This window comes from Citrus sinensis, chromosome 2 (genome assembly GCF_022201045.2).
Source record: "Citrus sinensis cultivar Valencia sweet orange chromosome 2, DVS_A1.0, whole genome shotgun sequence".
Lineage (NCBI taxonomy): Eukaryota > Viridiplantae > Streptophyta > Magnoliopsida > Sapindales > Rutaceae > Citrus > Citrus sinensis.
This window is the reverse complement of record NC_068557.1, coordinates 5,246,738-5,268,917: the sequence shown is the minus strand read 5'-3', so window position 1 is coordinate 5,268,917 and position 22,180 is coordinate 5,246,738. Positions and strand designations below refer to the sequence as shown.

The 22,180-nt window shown below is 31.1% G+C and overlaps 3 protein-coding genes across 3 annotated transcripts; all 3 read right to left on the bottom strand.

Moving 5' to 3' along the window:
* Positions 1-1,284: 1,284 nt before the first annotated feature.
* Positions 1,285-3,186, bottom strand: LOC102612537 (bidirectional sugar transporter SWEET6b-like). Its single transcript, XM_052432670.1, has 5 exons — positions 3,055-3,186; positions 2,856-2,892; positions 2,209-2,590; positions 1,979-2,098; positions 1,285-1,858 (listed from the first exon to the last, which is right to left on the bottom strand). The coding sequence occupies exons 1-5, from the start codon at positions 3,095-3,097 to the stop codon at positions 1,718-1,720; spliced, it is 723 nt and encodes a 240-aa protein (XP_052288630.1). The 5' UTR covers positions 3,098-3,186; the 3' UTR covers positions 1,285-1,717.
* A 1,175-nt stretch (positions 3,187-4,361) lies between these two features.
* On the bottom strand, positions 4,362-9,412 carry LOC102624561 (bidirectional sugar transporter SWEET4-like). The gene is made up of 6 exons (XM_006470289.4): positions 9,110-9,412; positions 8,860-8,896; positions 7,114-7,330; positions 5,059-5,220; positions 4,856-4,975; positions 4,362-4,739 (listed from the first exon to the last, which is right to left on the bottom strand). The coding sequence occupies exons 1-6, from the start codon at positions 9,150-9,152 to the stop codon at positions 4,590-4,592; spliced, it is 729 nt and encodes a 242-aa protein (XP_006470352.2). The 5' UTR covers positions 9,153-9,412; the 3' UTR covers positions 4,362-4,589.
* Positions 9,413-18,676: 9,264 nt separating this feature from the next.
* Positions 18,677-21,283, bottom strand: LOC102624842 (probable methyltransferase TCM_000336). Its single transcript, XM_006470290.4, has 4 exons — positions 21,125-21,283; positions 20,613-21,023; positions 19,824-20,096; positions 18,677-19,042 (listed from the first exon to the last, which is right to left on the bottom strand). Exons 1-4 carry the CDS (start codon positions 21,197-21,199, stop codon positions 18,701-18,703), a joined length of 1,101 nt encoding a protein of 366 aa, XP_006470353.2. The 5' UTR covers positions 21,200-21,283; the 3' UTR covers positions 18,677-18,700.
* Between the last annotated feature and the right edge of the window lie 897 nt (positions 21,284-22,180).

The window sequence follows — 22,180 nt, the reverse complement described above, 5'->3', positions numbered from 1 at the left end:
ATGATAAAGAATTCTGATGGTTACAGAACTATGATAAAAATAACTGTCAAATCGTGCAGTATTATAATGTTAATTTAAAAATTAAATTAATTTTTTACTTAACATTACATAGTAAAATCTTTGTATAGTCATAATGTCGAGACCAATTAATTTTATTATTATGAAGAGTTTATAGTTCAATTGAAGCATAGTTACAAAATTACTGATTTAAAATTATCTTTAGTGTAGATAATATAGAAGTAAAGTATGTACTATATTAATAATTAATGTTAAATTCAATATGTAGATGTCGATAAAAGAGATAGACACAATTGCAAAAAACTAGTACATATAGTTATGTACCATTCGAAATGTACAAGTTATCTTAATTGTATAAATTTATATATTTTCTTTAATATTTTTCTTTCAATATAAATTCTATAAATACTATACAATAATTTGGTAACAACTCTAAAATAAATCATTATCCCAAACAAATTTAGAGAAATATTTTAGTCTATCCTAAAATTTAATGTAACAATACATATATATTTTTGTAATATATAAAATAATTATTATTATGTGGAGATAAATTTCTTAATATTAAATCTAAAAGTTATAACTTATTACAATGCAAAGTTTATTTTTATTTATAACTAGTCAAAATTTAGATAAGATATTTTTATAACTATATGGAGGTTATTCCTATATAAAATATTAGTATGGAGAGGCTTTCTTATAATAATACTATATGATTTTTCAACTTTTTTTTTTATCTCTATTGCATCATATTCTTTAGTTCACGTATTGGTATTCTTTATTAATTAAAAAAAAAAATATTATTCTTGATGTCTATAGATAAAGATAGTGATATAAGACATTTAGAACAAGAAGATTTGACAAAAAGAGTCAATTTGGGCATATAACATGTCATGGTGAAGTTCTCGACACAAGAATAAAAACTAACCACATTACATTGACGTTGAGGAGTTGTAGAAAATGGGTGATACAAACATTATACATGGGGCTTGCTAGACCCATCTCCTAAAAGTTGCCCTAAGCCCCTAACCATGGGGCTGGTAAGATATTGGCTGAATTTTATTGTTTAAGGCCTGAAAAATAGTTAACAAATTTAAACGTTTATCTTGCTAAAGAAGTGTCATGCATTTACCATCAAATTCAACGCAAAATTTGATTAAAAGTTCTGGTTTTAACTCAAACCAATAAACCAATAAGAGAATCCAGTTACCTAAATGTGCTTCTACGCAAATAATAGTAGTGAACAGTAACCAATTTGACCAATTCTACACATAGCGAAGTTCCTGAGTCGTGTAAATTGAAAATGTTGTCTAGCAGCAACCAAAACCAGCGTTACAAATGCACATGAAGTGCAAAATAGAATATTAATTTGACCAAGCCCAAGTTAGTGGCCCAGATATATAGAAACCAAAAAAAAAAAAAAAAATTGGCACAAACACACAAATTAAGCAAAGCATCATCAAAATTAAGCTTGGGAGAGATGACTAAATCTTTTTTATCTGATAAAAAGAAAAATTGGCCTATACAAAAAAATCCGAACAACTAATCAACTCAACCTTATGGGTCTTAAGTAGTACTACTTCCTTACTAATGCCGCTGAATTTGAATTGTTCTTGCAATTAAAAACCCCAAAAAACGAATCTACATGCACTTGAAAACTGCTAACTTACTGCAGATTTTTTTTTTTTTTTGTGAATCATCAGGCAATGGTTGCACCAGAGAGCTGAACTTCATTTGGCTTAATAACATCACCACTCCCTTTCTTCGGTGTTGATTTGTAATAGCATCCGTATATTATCAGCTGTATTGCTCCCAGTACAGTCCCAAGCCCATTGCTCACCTTAATTAATAAACCAAATTAAATTAAACTAAATTATTAAAATAGAAAGACAAAAAAAAAAAACCACCACCCTGGCCTGCTTATTAATAAAATTAAAACAATAAAAAATAATATAATTACCACAATGAATTTGTCAAATTTGATGAGACCATAAGCAGTCCAGACAGCACCGTTAGCAAAGTTAGCCAATGAGAGAAAGAATGGCATGTACTCCACACTCTTCGTCTTAATAACCTTGTGCTGTTGTTGTTGATAACCATCATCATACGACATATGCTCATGGATTAATAATTAAATTAAATTAAAAAAGGAAGAAAAAGAAAAAGAAAAAAACTAATTGAGATACTTACCCAAATGCTGAGAGGCGAAGCGTACATAATAATGTTGAAGATATCGCAGATGATCCCGACAAAGAGAGTCCTAGTGTTAGTGTTGTGGAACACCACGAAGGTGATGACGGCAATAACGCCTAGGAAAGCGACTTCCCCCAAGAGCCCGATGGCCACGATTTTCCTGCCTTTCTTCTGGCGATTGTAGACGCAGAAGATGGACAAGTAGATCAGCTCCAGCGCCAGCCCGACGCCGTTGATCGTCACCACCAGCGTGCTGTCCGGATGCACTACGGGGAGTCCGTACAGGATCCAGAACATGCAGTTCATGCACGCGCATATGTACGCGTACGGATGAAACTCCTCCGTGTCTTTCCTCTTTATGATCCGCCAAAACGTCGGCCTGCATGTATTATACAATTTCTAATTACGCTAAATAATCACAATTACTTGGTTAATTAATTTATTAAAATGAATTATTAGTTATTAGTCCGTGTAAGAGTGTACGCACGTAACATAAGCAGTCACAAGTTAATTCAGTAACTAATCACATATTTAACACGCAGGTTAATCACTAACTAAAATCAATTAACAATTAACGGTGCGTTTGTGTTTGTGACACGAGAGAGTAAGAGAGCGAGAGCGAGAGAGAGAGAGAGATTTGTTACGTAGGCGAGAGGAAAAGGCCAAAGGAGATCACATTCCCTGCACCAATTAAGCATAATAACAATCACAAAATTGTTTTTGGAAATGCAGAAAACAAAATTGATTAATTAATCATTTAACAAAAATGTTTTTGGAAACGAAGAAAGCAAAAACAGAAAACAAAACAAAACAAAACAAAAAAAGAAAAAAAAAAGTATTTACCGATGATGCCGACGATGTTACGAGCAGCCTCAGCTGAAACCATTTTTGGAGGATCAAAGAAGATCGATCGATCAATCAATAGAGAGAGAGAGAGAGAGAGAGAGAGAGAGAGAATGAAGAGAGGAGAGTTTGTGTGAGAGTGTGCTATATATATGTGTGTAAAGAGAGTTGAGTAATGAGAGTTTTAGTAGGAGAGGAAGTCTTAATTAAATGTAATTAGTTATCTGATTTAATTAAATTAAAATCAAAGCGATTAATTTCGATTAATCTGAAGAATCTTCTCTGGTTGATTGATTTCAAAGAGGACAAGTGAAGTGAGTAGGAGCAGTAGTACTACTAGACTACGACTGGTGTACGTGCGTCGGCAGTTAAATAGCGTAGGCGTTGCGTTTTGCATGGAAGGAATAATCCTAGTGGGGCCAGTGATACACGCCGTTGGGTCCGTTGAGGTTGTTACTTGTTGGTTAATTAATTATTAGATTTTCTTTTCATCTTTTTTTTTTCATTTTTTTTTTTCAAAAATAGTTAACAAATTACAGCGGATATAACTAACGTACGTATAGAGGGCGCACGCCAAAACGCATTGCTATTTTGGTTTGCCGCATCGCAACTGATTGCCCGGATTCTGTGGATGCATGGGGCGGCGCGTCTTCCATTTTTCTCCTCGTATTCGTACTCAGAATTTCCTACCATGCCATTGCCAATTTAAATTAAAGAAAAATTTGGGATTGAATTAATTTTCGAACTAACAGCTACACAAATCATTAGGCTGGATTTTATGGAATTTCAAGCCATCCAGTTTGTATGTACGGTTAAGTTATATCAAGATGGCGTGTATTGTCACTACTTTATTTATTTATTTATTTGTTACAAAAATAAAAAAAGTAAACTAGGGCCATCTGCTTATTTAATTATTTAAAAATAAAATTTGGATGAGAACCAAGGAACCTGATTAGTGAAACATACTTAATGGCAAGACTTCTTGATATCTTATCATCTGATAGATAGAGAATTGGATAAGATTTGAGAATCTCACAGTTCTAAAATTGGCATACGATTCTGCCCTAATAATTCAAATCTTGCGTGGGTATTTTCTTGCTAGACAAGAAAATGTGGATTTAACATAGAGTTTTTATAAGTTAAGGGTAAATAATGTGTGAAAATTTGTCTTACTTATGTGTTGGTATTTAGTTTGAGAAATGATAATATTCCAAATCAATTTTTTTTCTTTATAAGTTAAATCCTAATACGCAATTAAAAAATGAGTCCGATGATAAGTACATACTTTTATGTGGTGAAATTGAGAAATTTTCCATATTACAAAACTAAGGATTTTGCTAGGTTACAGTTGCTGTAATTTACAGTCTATTTAAAAATTATACGAGTTCCACCATCTGTTACAAATTTTTACATTATTTTGAAGGGGCTGTAAGTTACAGCAGCTGTAACTTAGCAGAACCCCAAAACCAAAACTAACAACTCTGAACGGAAATTGAAGCACAATAACAGAAAAATCAAAGACATTAATTAGTTAATTAAGCTAAGGGCCTGGCTCGGCCATTGCAGCCAGAGAGCTGGACTTCAGTTGGCTTCTCATTTTCTTCATCTTTTGGAGTGGAGCTGTAGTAGCATGCGTACAAAATTAATTGTATTGCACCAGATATTGCTCCAAGTCCGTTTCCAATCTACAGAAAAATATTATCAACCAAATACTCTACTTGTTATTATTATTATTATTCATTATTCTGATTTCAATAATTAAGCAAATTGAAGTAAGTACATTCATTGAGAATTTAATTACCAAAATGTAGAGGTCGAAACGAATGAGAGCGTAAGTCACCCAAACAACTCCATTGAGAAAGTTGGCTAGCGAGAGATAGAATGGCATGTACTTGACACTTTTCGTTTTGATAACTTTTTGCTGTAAGATAACTGTATAGTATTATTATAACTCTGATTTTAATAAAACCCGATCGAGCATTCAAGCCTAAGCATAACACATACCATGATGGTCAGTGGCGAAGCGTACATGAGGGCTCCAAAAATGACACAGAGGATTCCAACAATTCGGGATCTCTTCGTATGGGTGTGAAAAAATAGAATTGTGCATGCGGCAACAATCCCCAAAAATATTAGCTCTATGATGATCCAAAGAGTGACCTTTAGCTGAAAAAAAAATAAAAAAAAAACTCAACACATTGATTATTAAATTCAGAACATGTGATTATTAAATTAAAGCACATTGGTATTACATATGTGAACTGCATGTTTACATAACTTCTATATAAGTAGTAGATAACTAAATTAAGCCAGGCCAGTATGACACGATATGTTATTTATTTATTTATTATTAGTATTATTTAACCTACGGTGACTTAATTTTTTTCCTGATGTTATTATCAGGATTAGTTTAAATTTTAGACCTCTTATTTTTAGATTGATCGACTTTATATAAGAAATTTATATTTAAAATGATGTGGTACATAATGTGTCAATTATTTACTATTAATGTAAAATTACATTAATAATAATATAAAAAAATTAACAATTACTAAATATGCGAGAGTCACTAATTAGTGGGGTAAAAGCTCATTTAGTCCATGTATTTTAAAATTAGTATCCATTTAGTCCTTATATTTTTAAAAATGTCTCGAAACATCCCTGCCGTTAAAGTATTGATACCCTACCGTTACTTTTTATTTGTTTTGGCTTACTTTTACAATATTACCCTTTTTATACTAATTTTTTTTTGGACATTAATAAAAAGAAAATAATTAAATTACCAATTTAACCCTATATATATATATATTAATTTTAATTGTCAAAAATTGTATGCAAACTACCAAGTGTGCAAATGGTGCTTGCAAAAAAAATTAATATAATTTTTTTTATTTTCTAGGGTGAAATTGGTAATTTAATTATTTTCTTTTTATTAATGTCCAAACAAAAAAATTATTATAAAAGGGTAATATTGTAAAAGTAAGCCAAAAGAAATAAAAAGTAACGGTAGGGGTATCAATACTTTAACGGCAGGGATGTTTCAATGCATTTTTAAAAATATAAGAATTAAATGAACACTAATCTTAAAGTATAGAGACTAAATGATCATTTACCCCTAATTAGTGACACTGACATGCAAATGTTATACACTGCCTTTATATTATTATTCTAAAACTAATAGCTTGTGTCCGACTCATGTTTTAGATAAGACAAAAGATTCAAGCGGACAATACTAAAGTATGAACAGTTAATTAATTTTTTTAAAAGTACAGAAAGAAACTCAACAACACTCTTAATAATGGCTATAGAACAAATAAATCAATGGAATTTTTTATTTAGCAATTTTAATAAATGAAAAACAAAATTGGACAACTGAACCAGAAAAATTTTGGAGCCCATCAAAATATACCATGCACGACACCTTACAAATTGTTATTGGTCTAATTTGCTGAGTTGGGCCGACCTCTTATGAATTGGGCAGAAAACAAGCCCAATTAGCACGCTAACAACGTTGAACACCTTCTGTTCTAAAACTAAAATTTATTAATTTTATATAAATAATTAATAAATTTTAATGAATCAACATTTACATTAAGTTAAACCATAAATCATCTATGATGAGATTACGTTTAAGCCCTATTACAACATGGGCTAATACAACCTATAACATTAGATATCATCATATTATAAAGATGTAGGTTCTTCTTCAAATTGAGATGTTTTCTAAGATGAAAATTACTTAATTTAAGATACTTTTTAAAGAAGTATTTCCTATAGAAGCCTATAAGAAAAACATATACTAATTTAAGGTTGAAGGCTGTCTGAACCTTATATATTTAATCAAAAATTCTTTATCAGCCTGGGAAAATGTCCCTAATAATACAATTTCAAAAACTTTTTAAAAGATCTTCAGGAAAAGAAAGCTTTTAGCTAAAAAAAATAAAAATAAAAATCTCAGAAGCAATCTTTATAAAAGCAACCACAAATGCAATTGCACGTGAAAAATATATATTAATTACATGATCATATACTAATGGTAAAGGTTTTAGAGGAACTTACTCGGCCTTTCTTCTTAGCGAAGACAAAGAAAACGGTGATATAAGCAATCTCCATGGCGAGTCCAGTGCAGTTTATTGTGACGACCAGAATGCTATCGGGGGTCACAAATGGTAGTCCATAAAACACCCACAGCGAACAATTCATTATTGTTGCCAAATACGGGTCTGGCTTGAACTCTTCCACTGATCTTTTCTTGTAGATCTTCACAAATGTTGGTCTGTGAATAATATTAATTTACACCAATTAAACAGACCAATTCTATCTAATAATCACTATAGTATATCATCATCTGTAAGAACGGTAGTATTGTTTGAAGTTGAAATTCATGTTAAATGATTAGATATTATTAAGATTTAGATCACTTTCTAGGAATCTACTAGGGGCGTTGAATTGAAGTTGGATCAAGTTCCCTATATATATATATATTAAACAGTCAAAACTTTAATAGCTAACTAATTAAAGATAGCAAACTGAGCAAAAGATACTAAAAATCACTCAACCGCACCCCAAGAATAAAAAGGACATTAATTTCAAGATACTCAAAACCACTCAACCGCAACCAAGAATAAAAGGGACATTATTTTAATATAAGTCTAGTATGGAATTGAGCTGCTGTAGATGTTGTGAAAAAAAAGTTATAATTATGAAATAAAAATTAATAATATGTAGTAAATATAAATTTTAAATAATAATTTGATAATTTTGATAAAATTATTAAACATATAATAAATTTTCTATTATATATAAAAAATTATATCAATATAATTTTCAATTTAAAACAAATAATATTCATAAAATACTTTAATGTTATAACTTTTTACAGTTATTCAACCTCAATTCTAAACCCAACCAGAATCCTAAGTAATGAACGTGGGTTTGTAGATTTTTGAAGAGTTACTGTTTCATGTTACATGCATCCGGGAGATTTTAGTGGGACAATTGAAAATAAGCTAATGGATTAGATCATTACCCATATAGAAGCGAAAAGAAAAAAAAAATGATGATTGGATAATCGATCAAATCAGATATCCCCCATTATCTACATGCTTAGACTTTTGACAAAATACATTGACATGATTGGCTAGGTCCAATTTTCACACACTAATGAAAAAAAATGTGAAAAGATACAAAGAAAAGAAAGAAAGCTGACCAAGGTTCAAAGTTTAATATAATTTTCAAGGAAAAATATAAGAATTTTTCCATTATAATCATATCAAATGCTTATCATGAGAATTTTGAAAAAAAAAATGAAAAAAAAATAAGCACATACACAATATGAAGAAATTAAAAGTTAATTATGGGTATTTCTTTCAACCTTTATTTTCAGTAATGATACTTTAACCAGAGGTTTGAGAGGGTGTCGAAGGGATAATGACTTGTCGTGTCCGGCACAAATAGTACCGTGCTAGCGATGCAAACTCACTGTACCACCAGCTCGATGCGAAGGGTATGAATTCACACCAAATCACGAAATTTATACAAGTTAATAATTTTTTTGAAAAATTAAAAAAAAAAAGTCAGGCTAATGAATCACGTGGGACTGGAGAAGGTCTTTAATAAAGCTCTAGGAGCACACCCAAGGCTTTTCCGTCGGACTGACCTCTTTGTAATCAAACACGACATATCACAGTTGAGGACTCTCACTCTTAGTCGAAAATATCAAATTAATTGGCCAGATAATATTTTCACATTTGTTTGATCATATTGGATACACACCCAAAAAAGGAAAAGAAGAGAGAGATTTACATGGGAGACGCAAATAAGAAGAAGGAGATGACATTTCCTGCGAGAAAGAAAAAGTAACATAAGATATTCAGAAAATTCAAGAAGCATATACACAACTAGCCTAAAATGGCTTAAATATACCCATAAAAACAAAGAAAAATTCTTTGAATCATTCCTTATATGCGCCCCCCCCCCCCGGGGGGGACTATTAAAGATCATTCTGGCCAATCATGAAAATGAATCAAATTAATTAAGTATAAATTAAACATACCTATGATGCCTACAATGTTCCGGGCAGTTGAGGTAGTCACCATATTAGTCCCAACAAAGAGCAAAATAATATATTGAAGAGAAAGAGAGGAAGATTTGAGAAGAATATATATAGTTAGTGCTATATAACGATAGCTTGACAACTCTTTATGGTATGCAGATTTTGTTTGGTAAGAACAGAAGGTAGCGTAAAATATGTGATTGAGAAGAAGATGAGTCAGAGATAAATTTTGCAACTTAAGAAATTTGCATATCTAGGTCTGCAAATGCTTTGGTGGGGATTTTATTAGTTTCTTTCTTGCGTGTTTATACTTTTAATAAATTAATGCGATGAGAGACGTATATGACAATTCCTATTGCATGCATGCCGACGGGAAGCGGATCCTCTACAGTTGGTATCATTGTTATCAGTATTAATGTCGTTTATCTGTCTTGTGACATCTGTATCATATGGATAATTACCTTTATGAATAGGAAATTGATAAACCGACTAGATGGAGTAGAATAGTCAATTATCCCATACGAGATTACAACTTTGTAAACAAAGTGTTTAAATTCGCAACTAATAATTAAAAGTCAAAGGCATATGGAAGAATAAGACCATGGGTCTATTTGCGGTGCAGCCTCGTGCATTCGCCACAATTTTTCTGATATATATATATATATATATATATATATTAATGGTATATATATATATCTTAATGGTAGCAGCAACGTATAGCTTTAGCGTTACATGTAACAAATTTGCATAATATACATGGTAAAAAAAACAAATTGTATAAATATGAACAAATTGTTGCAATAAGGTGTGTTTGACACGCTATATTATAAGAGATCGTATTAATTATCTTAATGCAATCTCATATTGGGTAAATGTTCCTATTCACATTATGATATATTGTAATATACTATAATGCGAACAATGCCACATTAAATAAACTCGAGGAGATCAAGTTTGTGTAATATAGAACTATTCAAATTATTTTTTTAATTTCTTTAATGAACATAATAAAAATTAAATAAAAATATATAAGATTAAATAAAATTAAAAAATCAAATATGTTGCCATTGACGACAATTTTCACTGTTGCCGACCGTTGGTGGCCGCCACATAAAATTGTGTTTTGTATTAAAATTTAGTACCATTAGAATATTTTTTGTCAGGGCTATACAATAATGTAATTATTACCGGTTAAAAAGCTTTCATTTGCCCTAAGTTTAGGTCAAAATTTTGAAATGGAGACTTTGATTGCAGATTTATAGCAAATGAAAATTCATTTGCCAATAATAATTGCAACATTGCATAGCCTCAATAAGAAAGATTCTAATGGTACCAAAATATAGTTCAAATAAGTATGGCATCCAACAGCAACTTGTAGTGGTTGATGGTGAAAATTATTTGTTTTAATTACAAAATTTAAGTTATTATTTGAATATAAATAATAATAAATCTTAAATTATTAATTTAATATAAATTAAAATTAATAATATTATTATATATAATACAATCTATATTACACTAAATATTACAGTTTAATACAAAATAATAAAATACAACCTAATATAATATAATACAGTGTGACAAATGCACTTAAAAAGGTGTAATCTTTGCACCACCTTAATCATACACCTGGGGTCATACGCTAGGACCATTTTTTAAAATTTAATTTCATTGAAAAAGAAAACAAAATGAGTTGCAGGTTCAATGGATGGATAAATTTTGGAAAGACATATACCCAGCTGAATCTAGATATATAGTGGATTCATCATTAATTAATTAAATAGATATCGAATTTTAGTTAAATTATATGGTATATATGCATATCGAGTACATGAAAGCAAGATCGCGATGATCTATAAGGAAGGAAATTTGGATGTTCAAGGACCTTCACTTTACCTGCCGGAGCTTCTTATATTTTTTGTTGAAATTTTCTTGTGCTTATCACGTGATTACTTTGTTCATAACTCATGCGATTTCTATGACTACATCTTCTTTAGAAGTAGTTACCAAATTGATATTTCCTTCACTAAATTTGTTGAACATTATTTCTTAGACTATGATTCGGTGTTGATCTTATTTGCGTGTCAGATCTTTTATACTCGTTGTGAATGATAGTTATTTGAGATTAATATTATTTATGCATTGTTATAAATGCACATCGAAATTATAACTCATATCAGCGTCGACTCCTAATCTTTTTATTTTTTTTTGTGGAATATATATATATATATATAGAGAGAGAGAGAGAGAGAGAGAATCTAAATTCTTCACTTTTGTGAAAAAAATTATATGGACTTTAGACACACGTGAAGAAACTGTAAAAATTAAATTTATTAATGTGTAAAGGTTTCTTTATTATTAATATATCAAACATTATATATTTATATTTTAAGGAGCATCCTTTTTCTTTTTCTTCCTTTTTTTCTTGTTGGGGTACAAGGATCTTTAGAGATCAAAATATCTCCCTAAGCACACTAAGAAACAAAAATCTCAACTGTGAGACTTTATTAATGTACGCGTAATTAAAGGTTCTTAATCTTAAAAATTTTTAAAGGATCAGATGATGAGGATTCTTAATTATTCTTTTTACTATTATACAACTCAAGTAATATATATCCGTTTCCTTTTTCGGGTCTGGAAAAACTTTTAAAATGCCAAACTTACGAAATAATGCAATGCGGTGCAAGAAATTAAAAATTTGTGAACTACATAATGAAAAATGAAAAAGAAAAGATATTTATTTACATTCTTAGAAATTCTAGTCCTACAAGAAAAAACAATTACTTTGAGTATGAAAAAGACAAACTATATTCTTTCTTCCTTTTATGGACTCTATTTTTTGTCTCTCCAAGATGAAAATAGTAATGATTTTAAATTAAATAATGAATATTATTAGCTGCAAATGTCCATAAATTTGAAAATACAAATGGATGTTAGACATAACTTATTTGTCACTAATTTATTAGCATTTTCTTTTATCTAAAATTTGAATAAGTTTGAGTTTGACTAAAATTTGAATGAATTTTAATATAAATATATGAATGAATTTATTTTTTTAATAACTGATATAATTTCTTCAAGACCTTGTTTGAGAATTAATTAATTTTCTTTATAGTATAAGTGATGCCTTTTAAAGTTCCAACAAGATTGCCTCATTATGAATTTTTAATTCTGTCATAACGTGGATTCATACTCTTAAAAACTGTAAAACTAAAATATTTTCTAATTCCAGTTTGGCAAAAAACAGAATACAAAATTATGACGCTCTCTGCCCCTTTGCTACACTCAATAGAACTAAATCACTAAAGAGCTCCCTAAGTTACGTCTAACGTAACTTAGCACTCGCCAATCACTGATAGAATGTCTGTTAGCTTTTTTACATGCAATATAATTTAGCAATAATCACACGGTCATGATGTTTTAGAGCAGTAATATCAATACATACAGTATAAATTAACTGCAAGTGTGGGCGGAAGATGGGTAAAAATTTCAATTTTTACCTATATATAAATGGCATCCTGTTCATTTTTATTTTTTATAATATAAATATTTAAACATAAGGCAGAAATTATAAAAAATAAATAAATAATTTTTTTTTTCAAACTTGAAACTAATAAAATTCTAAATTACTTTAGACATTTAACAAATAGTTTCTTAATTTTAAAACATCCAAAGATTATAATTTGGACAATAAATGAGGAGAATTGTCTTTTTATTTTAATCATATCAAAGTCATTGGATGCCAATTGGCATATCTCGATCAAGCATCATAGTTCAAATGAAAGATGTCCCAAGGTAAGGAGGCCATAGCAATCAATGTACCAAAACGAAAAAGAGAAAGGGAAAGGGGACAAATTTTGAGTGCATAAAACTAACATCAACATAAAAAGAGTTCTCCAGATTTCAGAAAAAAGATGGAATTTGCCATGGGGCATGAATTTATTTCTTGCATTCCCATCATGGTAGTTAAAGTTTTCATAAGTGGGAGTAAGGTGACATACTTTTTCCCACCAGAACCGAAAGAAACATTAAGTAGGGCAGACACAACACAGTTTCTTCAATTGAAATTGGAAACACCCAAATCTGTTTTCTGTTCAATGTTGATTGTTGCTGTCCCATTATTGACTGAATCATTTCCTCGCTTTCCACGTGTACGATAGCTAGCAGTTTTGAAGAATGAACTGTGTTGAATCTTAACGAGGGGACCCCATAATAATTTTTATGAAACCCCATTTAACTGCTCTTTTAATTTTAAGGATAAAGTTTTAATTAGCAGATTTGACTTAAAAACCTGGCTAGATACTCTTTTAAATAAAAAAAAAAAAGGGTCACAAATTTGAAAATTCTGATTTCTAACATGGATTTACAAATCAACTCGCTGTGGCAAGGCATGGAATATAAAATATTTACAAGTGCTGGCTGGTTTGATTAATGCTTTGCCACCTCATTAGTCATTACTTTGCCATAACTTTGAATTTGACTGAAACAGCTGAAAGTAGCCCCAAGGGGCAAGAGCCAAGAGGGATGTACTTTTGCAGGAGAACGATAATTTGTAGACAGCAGCCACAAAAAAGTTATTACTTTAACAGGTGGCGCTTTTCCATTAGTCGATCGAGAAATTGTCATCAAGTCTATTTCTTCTACCACCTGTTTATTTGAACTGAAAAATGAAATTTGAGCACTAACAAAGCACCATCATGACCGAAATAATAATATTGTAATAAAAACAATATTCATTTTATGTATTAAACAGTAATACTTCAGTACAAACAGTATTCTATTTTATTTTAGTGGTATTTTGACGGTGCACAAATGTAAGTGTTTATTTCAAATAAGTTCTACATTGTTATGAATTTGGGGATGAATTCTAGAGAAAACTAAAGTGATTTAGGAAGTCTGCTAAACTAAAAAAAGAGGAGGGGTTGGACGATATTATTTCAAAGAAAATGAACCCTCAAAATTCAGTTTGTGGAGAATCACATCTTATCACATTTGAGTCATCAAACCTGATTCGACGAATCTTCCTTTATCAGTTATCACCCTCTGGTCAGGGTTTGGGACACTTTTAACATTTTCCATATTGCTCATGTAATCCAAACAGGTCATGCACTAGATTTGGTTCCCTTCGTGCAGCCACCACTTTCACAACATTTATTCAGGGTCACACTCACACCCCTTTCAAAATAAAACTGATTTTTAAAATTAAATTTTAAAAAACTATTTTTCTCTACTTTTCCGAATCACGTACGTTCCACCAATTTAATTACAGCAGTGATATTCTTACAACATCTAGCACCACACTTAGCACCAAACAGTGCGTTTTGAGCTAAATATTAATTGTCCACACATATTACATACAACACATGCTGCTCACTCGCTGCTGACACAACACGCGCTGCTCACTTGCTGCTCCCACCTAGGGATGACAATGAGCACCGCCCGCAGCGGGTTTATCATTACCAAATTCAAACCCGCACAAAATTTAAATTATCAAATCTACCCGCAACTCGCAGCGGGTTTTAATTTTTTTATAAAAACACACTCGCAGCGGGTTTTAATAATTACCAAACCTACAATGGTATCCGGCGGATTTTTTACGGGTTTCCGTATTTAAAATCATAAATGTTTAATATATAAATTTATAATAATAACCTCAAATTTCATATAACATACTCAATTTTATATTTAAATAATGTAAATGAAAAATTAAAATTTCCACATCAATTCAACACAAATTCTCAAATTTAAGTATAAATTACACATATCCATTTAAAAAACACAAACTAGTATCTAAAAATAATAATTACATTTCATATTATCATTTAAAACAAGCTCCAAGAGAAGATATTCATTTCATTCACCGCCATAAGCACCCATCCAACATAATGCCTATAATAATAATTAAGATTAATATTTTCAAATACTAATTTGAAGGAAAATACCTTTAGTTTTCTTTAGATTATGACTTTAAAATAGGATATAGGCCACATGCACGCATACACAACTTTGAGCCTTTGGCTATTTGGTAATTTAATTAATGACATTATTTTCTTTATACATTTTTAGATTAAAATTAAATTAAAAATATTTGAAAAAAATATTGCGGGTTTGGTGGATATCCATGCGGGTATCCACCGGATATAAGATTAACACCAAACCCACCCGCATCCATGTGCGGGTTTTAATTTATAATACTAAACCCACCCGAAACAGATAAAATTACCCGCAACAGACGGGTTTTAACGGGTGGGTTTGGACGGGTTTGTGGGTACAATTACTATCCCTACTCCCACCACACATGCTACTCAAAGAACACAGCTCAGAAATTGACTTGTAGCCTGAATCACCATAAGCCGATTCTCCCTCTCTCTCCCCTTTGTCGATTGCATCTCCCACATCACTAAAATATATCCCAGATATATTTTGGTTGCAATTTTGGTTTTGGTAACAATCAGCAAAAGATCAAGCTGTTCGTATGCAACATATCATGTGCCAGGTTAAGTGTTAATCTTAAACGATTGTTCAAGGGCGGAATCCACGAAATGTACAAAATCTTTATATTAACTGCTTCACTGGTACAAGAGCACTCTTCTTTTACTTCACTCAAAATCAATCTAAATGCAATTACTAATCAATTTAAACTCACTTGACAATACAAATCGATTACAAATGCAAAACTTGACCACAGATGCAATCACCATAATCAACACAATTCTGGCTGAATCTTCACAAATTCAAGCCATAAATTTTCCAAATTTTCGAGGTAAGATTTGTGGAGAGACCCACGCCAGCTGTGAAGAGACCCACGAAAAGAGAGAGAAAGCCGACGGTGTACAAGAGAGAGAGAGAGAGACAGCTAACAGCCAGATGTGGAGACACCCACAGCGAGAGAGAGGGAGAAAGTTGACGGAGAGAGCACAGAGCATGGGAGGAGGAAAATGAAACGGCTGCGTTTTGGTGTGGGTTTTGCTTGCTCGTTTGCTGTGTGAGTCGTGTGTGAGTCTTGCGTGTGTGTGTGAATTAAGCTGCCACAGTAACCTTTTTATAGTGCGTTTTGTGCTAACTTTTGTAATAAATGTTGTAAGAGTCTCATTTTCCACTTAATTATACTAACACATACGCAATTATGGTCATTGTAAACTTAGTGATCTCAAATTTTTTAAAATAAAAAGAGAAAAAATTAATATTTAATTCAAACAATAAGGTGCTATCACTTTAACAACATAGTTTCTTTAATTGGAAATGTTGATGCTGAAAAATGACGTAAACAACTGAATCTGTTTACTAGGGATAACAACACGAACTCAAAATTAAATGGTGATCTGACTGCAACTTTCCATACCTACCAACCATAAAACACGGTTAAGAGATGGTGAAGGGGGTTTCGGTGTAGATCCTCCAATGCCTAAATCAATTATTTGGTATATAGGAAGGGAAAATAGACTAAGAAAACTAGAAAAAAATGTTAGAATTCAATGGATTTTTGGTGTTGTAATTGAAGATCATATAGAAGGTAAAAATAGTTGAATGGTTGAACACTTACAAGTTCTTAATTGAATTTTGCTAACCTCTGCTCCATCTGATGCTCTCTTCAGCTTAAACAGGCCTTTGGTCATGAGGCGATTACCTCTTCAATTTGAGTACATTTTTCGGCAGTAACTAACAAATATCTATCACTTAAGGATGGTTGAAAAGGCAATGACATATAACTTCTCTAAAAAATAGGCCATGTTTATCAAACGGGTTTTCAAATCGAACTACTTTAGGTTGTACTTATAAACCAAGTCGCTAACATAGGCTTGAGATTGTATTTATAGACCAGGTCAGCAACATAGGCTTTAGGTTGTATTTAAAGACTAAGTCGCCATGATAGGTTTTAGGTTATACTTATAGTCTACCATATGACGGTAGGTTCCTATAGCGCTCGGGTTGGCAATATTCCCTTATTGCCATAAAAAAAAATCCAACCTAAACAACACTCCTAATTTTCAATATCAGGAAGTTATTATCAGTGTTTGAAACCAATTGCCAAGAAATAGAAAATTTTTCCTAAGACCAATACCAGTTTCCTAGTTTTCAATGTCGACAAGTTATTACCAGTGTTGGAAATTAATTGTCAAAAAATAGAAAAATTTTCTTAAACCCAACAGGAAATATATTGAAATATGCGTGTGTGTGTGTGAGAGAGAGAGAGAGAGAGAGAGAGAGAGAGAGAGAGCGGATCATACCTTGATTTAAGAGGAAAAAAATGGAATATTATATATCCAACTGAAAAATTTAGATTTGTTCCAAATAATTGAGATGTTGTTACTTTGTTTGATCAATCGAGACTGATTTTAATTAACACTATCTGATATAGTTTGAAAAGTCAAGTACTAAAGAGATTTCCAATCATATAACAGAGGTAATTATCAACCAGCGAGTTATTGTGTGTTTTATTATCAGGTAATTATGCTAAATTATTTTAGATATAAACCCATGAGTTTACGCTTTCATTCAAACACATGTTTAAGAAAGAGTCAAGATCATACCTTGATTTGTGATTAAAGCAAACGAAAAAGACAGAGATTAGAGTGACTACGCTTTTGGTCAAAAGCACAAATGACTGCACATGTACAATAAGTCATGGTTACTTAAATACTTTAGTTAAGTGTAAGGACCTCTCATATGTTAGTCATAAAATTTTTCAATTAATTATGAGTTAAAATAATATAATTTAAGATTATATTTGTTCATAATATACTAGTATATAGGGTGTAATAAATTAAAATTAGTAATATATTATTTGATCACATAATAAATAAGTTTATCAAAATTATTTCTTAATATTTGACATTAATCACGTATTGATCTGACAAAAAATAAAATATTTAGAATGATTTATGTTAGCGCAAAATATACGAGAAATAAATACAACAAATTCTAAAATAATTTTCTCTTTTTCAGAGAGTATCAATAAACTGTTAGAACTTTTGAAAATGTATTTACTATTTCTTCGTTAACACTGCTATATTTATAGTATAAATAAACGTATAATAAAGTCAAGTACCACTTAACTAGTATAAAACTGTTTTGAGTAATCAGGTCAATGAAGACTTGATGTTAATTTGTTCTTCTGGTGGTCTTGTTCATTGATAAGACAGGCCGAGGGTGATAATACTGCATGTTGGGGATGACTACTTTTGTCTTCAGGATAATGTCATATCCACGCCTCCTTAAGCTCAAGATATGATTTTCTTTCTATAACTTATACTCTTAAATTATTATTTGTGGTACATATGCATATACTTTGCATATATTTTTTCTCATTAAAGGAAAGAGTCAAGTCAACGAAACTGTTACTAAAACAATTTGATCAAGTGAAAGAATCAATCCATCTCCACAAATCCCCAAGATTATGATTCTGGAATCCCCTAGATTTGTGACATAATTTTATTTATCTAGCGTCTAGTTTAGCTTCCTGTGATGCCTATGTAAGTTCTGCGCTCTTCATTATTTTCATACATGTTTATTTTATCCATATTACTTATATATAGGTTCGAACAGAATACCGTCAGCACAATGATGAACAACAACTTTTTCTTTAAATACTTATAATTTCCTAAGAAGAAGAACAAACGTGAGGGGCTTAATTTCTTCTTTAGCCATTTCTTCATCCACAAGTCGACCATATATCTCAAACAAATTGTCTAAAACTCCTTCTCCAATACCAAAATGATGAATAATTGTTGATTCTTGAATAGCCCTAACTGTTCTAGCAACGGCAGAGCCATAGCTCTCACCACGATCATGACCTTGTCTCTCTACCTGAAACATATCGAGCTGGTCTAGTTTAAAAGAACCTTCTCTCCCCACTTCACCTTCTATTTCTTCTTTTGATGGTGCATAGAAATGAGCATGGTAAGCAACGAGCTTTTCTTTCTCTATTTCTCCCTGTAAGTCATCAAAGAGGAATTGGGTTAACAAAATTTCGTCACAGACATTTATTTCAAAATTATTTAATTATTCATGGCAGTGACTAGGATAAATATATTATATAAGAGTGAAAATCTAAAATGGAGAATGACACTTTGGTTCACACCCAATTTGAGAATAAATTTTATCACCTGGATCCTTGATAAATTTTATTCACCATTTCATCCGCCCTTAATGTTAAATCAGTAATAGGAAAGTACATTGAAAATAACAAATAAGTTGATCAGTTTTAATCTGTAAAATTATTGGATAATCAATTTAGGTGTGAACAAATCATTTTTTTCCTCAAACAATTTTTTTTTTGGGTAAATCTAACCATGAAAAAGAAAAATAAATGTTATGCTATCAAATAATAAAAATAAAATTTAAAATCAAAGTGTCATTCTTTTGATTTAAAATAAATGGGACAATTGATTTGAAATGGCGCCATTCATAAAAAAACTTTTTCGTTATTTTGATAAGAATCCAAATTGTGTACTGTGTACGACTCACAGATAAATTCTAAAATGTTTTTAAAATACTATATCGACTACATAACAAGTAAATGATATTATAATGTGAGTGCATTTATTTTAAAAAATTATCATTAAATAGTAGTTATATAAAATTCAACTACGCATGTAATACATATACTAATCAATTGTATTAGCTCTTATGTATCTTTAGAATTGCTTTAGAATTGTTGTACAAGTCTCATGCATGCATGATTGCAGGTATGGGAATTCCAAAAGTTGAATACCTGTGAAACCAGGATGGCTAGTGATCGTGAGAGGAGTTCCCAAAAGAATGAGTTGCCTCTGTCAACATGGTCTGGACCAATTCTTCCCAACAAGATCAGCACCATTCGGCCTCCGACGACTAGCTCTTCCGATCGTGATCGAAGAAATAAGGTGAAGTCCTCTTGAAATTGCTTAAAATATGCCTTGGACACTGCTGAAGGGCTAGATTCTGAAATGTAAATGTTGCCTTTGTTTATTGACTCTCCCATCTCGTTGTAAAGTGTTGGTGGAACCTGCAAATGTTTAAAAAAAAAAATATTATCCTTGTTAAACTAACGATGTGTTTAGGACTAAATGCTTCTTCTACTCACCGTTGAAGTAGCGCAGTACTTACTTTCTTTTGACAACTATAACAATGTTTGCCAATAGCAGAATCGGGGTTCTGGTTCGATAGGGCCAAAATGAAGAAATGACAGACTCCTATTTTGGCTTGATGGCCAAAATGAAGAAACGACAAATTTAAACAGAACACATAAACATAAATTTTACATTAAATATACTAAATTTTAGTGAAGAATCTTTTCTTTTGTGAAATACTTTTTGGACCTGTAGAGGTCCGGGCTTGCAGGCCACAACCTAATTGGATAATTGGCTAATATTTGCCACAAGTAGTGATTATATGATATGTGATAGCATATCGATGAATTAAAAGTCACTACACTTTAATAATGCTAACTGTAGTAACTAATTGGATAATTGGCTCGAACGGAAGGGATTAAGAGAGCAACAATATAGAGAATCCAAAGTACCTTTGATAGCCAGTGCAAGCTGTTAGATGAATGGATAAAGTGCAAGGAATTGTTGGGAAACAATCTTCCATAAAATGAACCGGGGTAACCGGCAATATAAACAGAGGGAGAAGACCCACCACCTCTTTCATTTCTGAGCTGCCTATGAAAATCGGGCAAGGCCTTAAACACCGAGTTGAAATCATTTGTTGGAAGATCATTAAGGTAAAAATGGAACTCTGGTGCTGGATTCTGCAAGATTTCACGACTAGTCATTTCAACTGTTTGAACAAAATCTTTGATGATTGCTAGTGTATTGGGTCCAGAAGAACAACCCAAATCAGCTATGTTTATTGTCTTTGGATCTATTTCAAGATAAAGTTGTTGTAATGCTTCTAGGGTTATGTGCTTCACTGTATCTGATGCCTTCTTCTGTTCATAACAATTCATGATAACAAAATTAGAAACTGTCTCAAGTTATAGTAAAAAACGAAAAAAACATCAAATGATAAAAAGAAATTAAAAAGCCAAACCTGTAGCGAGGAATTTCTGGCATAGCTAGTCGGGCCAGTACCTCCGGCCATGTGAAAGAGTTTCTCCACATCCATATTGAATCTCTTTTCCTTTTGTTGTGCGTTATAGCCTCCTTTTAAAGAAAACTTTAATCATGAAATTCTTATCTATCATCATTATTATTATTTTTATTATGAGTAATTTATACAAAGATCCCAGCATTTAAGATCCAATAACTTAAGTTTTAACTAATGTGGTGGGTTAATTATTAATTAATGACTCAATAATTACATATAAATTGTTACATCAGTTGAAACTCAAATATTGTGAATTTTTTTTATTTTTTTATTATTAATTTTACTGCCTTGATAACTATTATTGGTAGGTAAAGACATGTTTTATTTATTTCAATATAAATTATGGTTTAATGTGGGAGGAAGCCCTAGAAAAAAAAATCAATTATTAAGTTAATTTCTTTGTTATATTGAAATAAATCCATGCGTCTTCTTTCTTGAGTTCAAATAATAATAAAGGATAAGGATTAGTGATTCCTAGGTGGGGTTTTCTAATTCCATCTAAACTTTTGAAGCAAAAAAAAAGTTATCCATCGAAATTTGTAAAAAAAGTAATTTTATTTTATTATGGCATAGTATCATGTTTTTAGTAATCATATTTAATATTCAAACCTTTAAAGCAAACAACCCATAAATCGATTTAGTTAGATAACTTCAAATAATAATACTATCAAATCTTAATTAATAGAGTACAAATTGATGTTGCCTAAATTTATGGATTGGGTGAAAATATAAAATAATAAAAAATAATCATTTAGGTCAAAAGTTATCTAATCCATCCAATTAAATTATAATACATCAATTAGTACAAAATAAATTTATATAAGAGTTTATAACTTTATCTTTAGTCATTTTAAATTAAAAAAGAAGAAGCTATCCACACCTCAAAGTTTGAAAAAAGCTATCTACACCACCAAAGTTTGCTTAATGGTTGCATAGATCCCTTTGATTTCATTAGTGGTCAAATAAATTATATATTGTAGTGATTTAACACCTCTTATA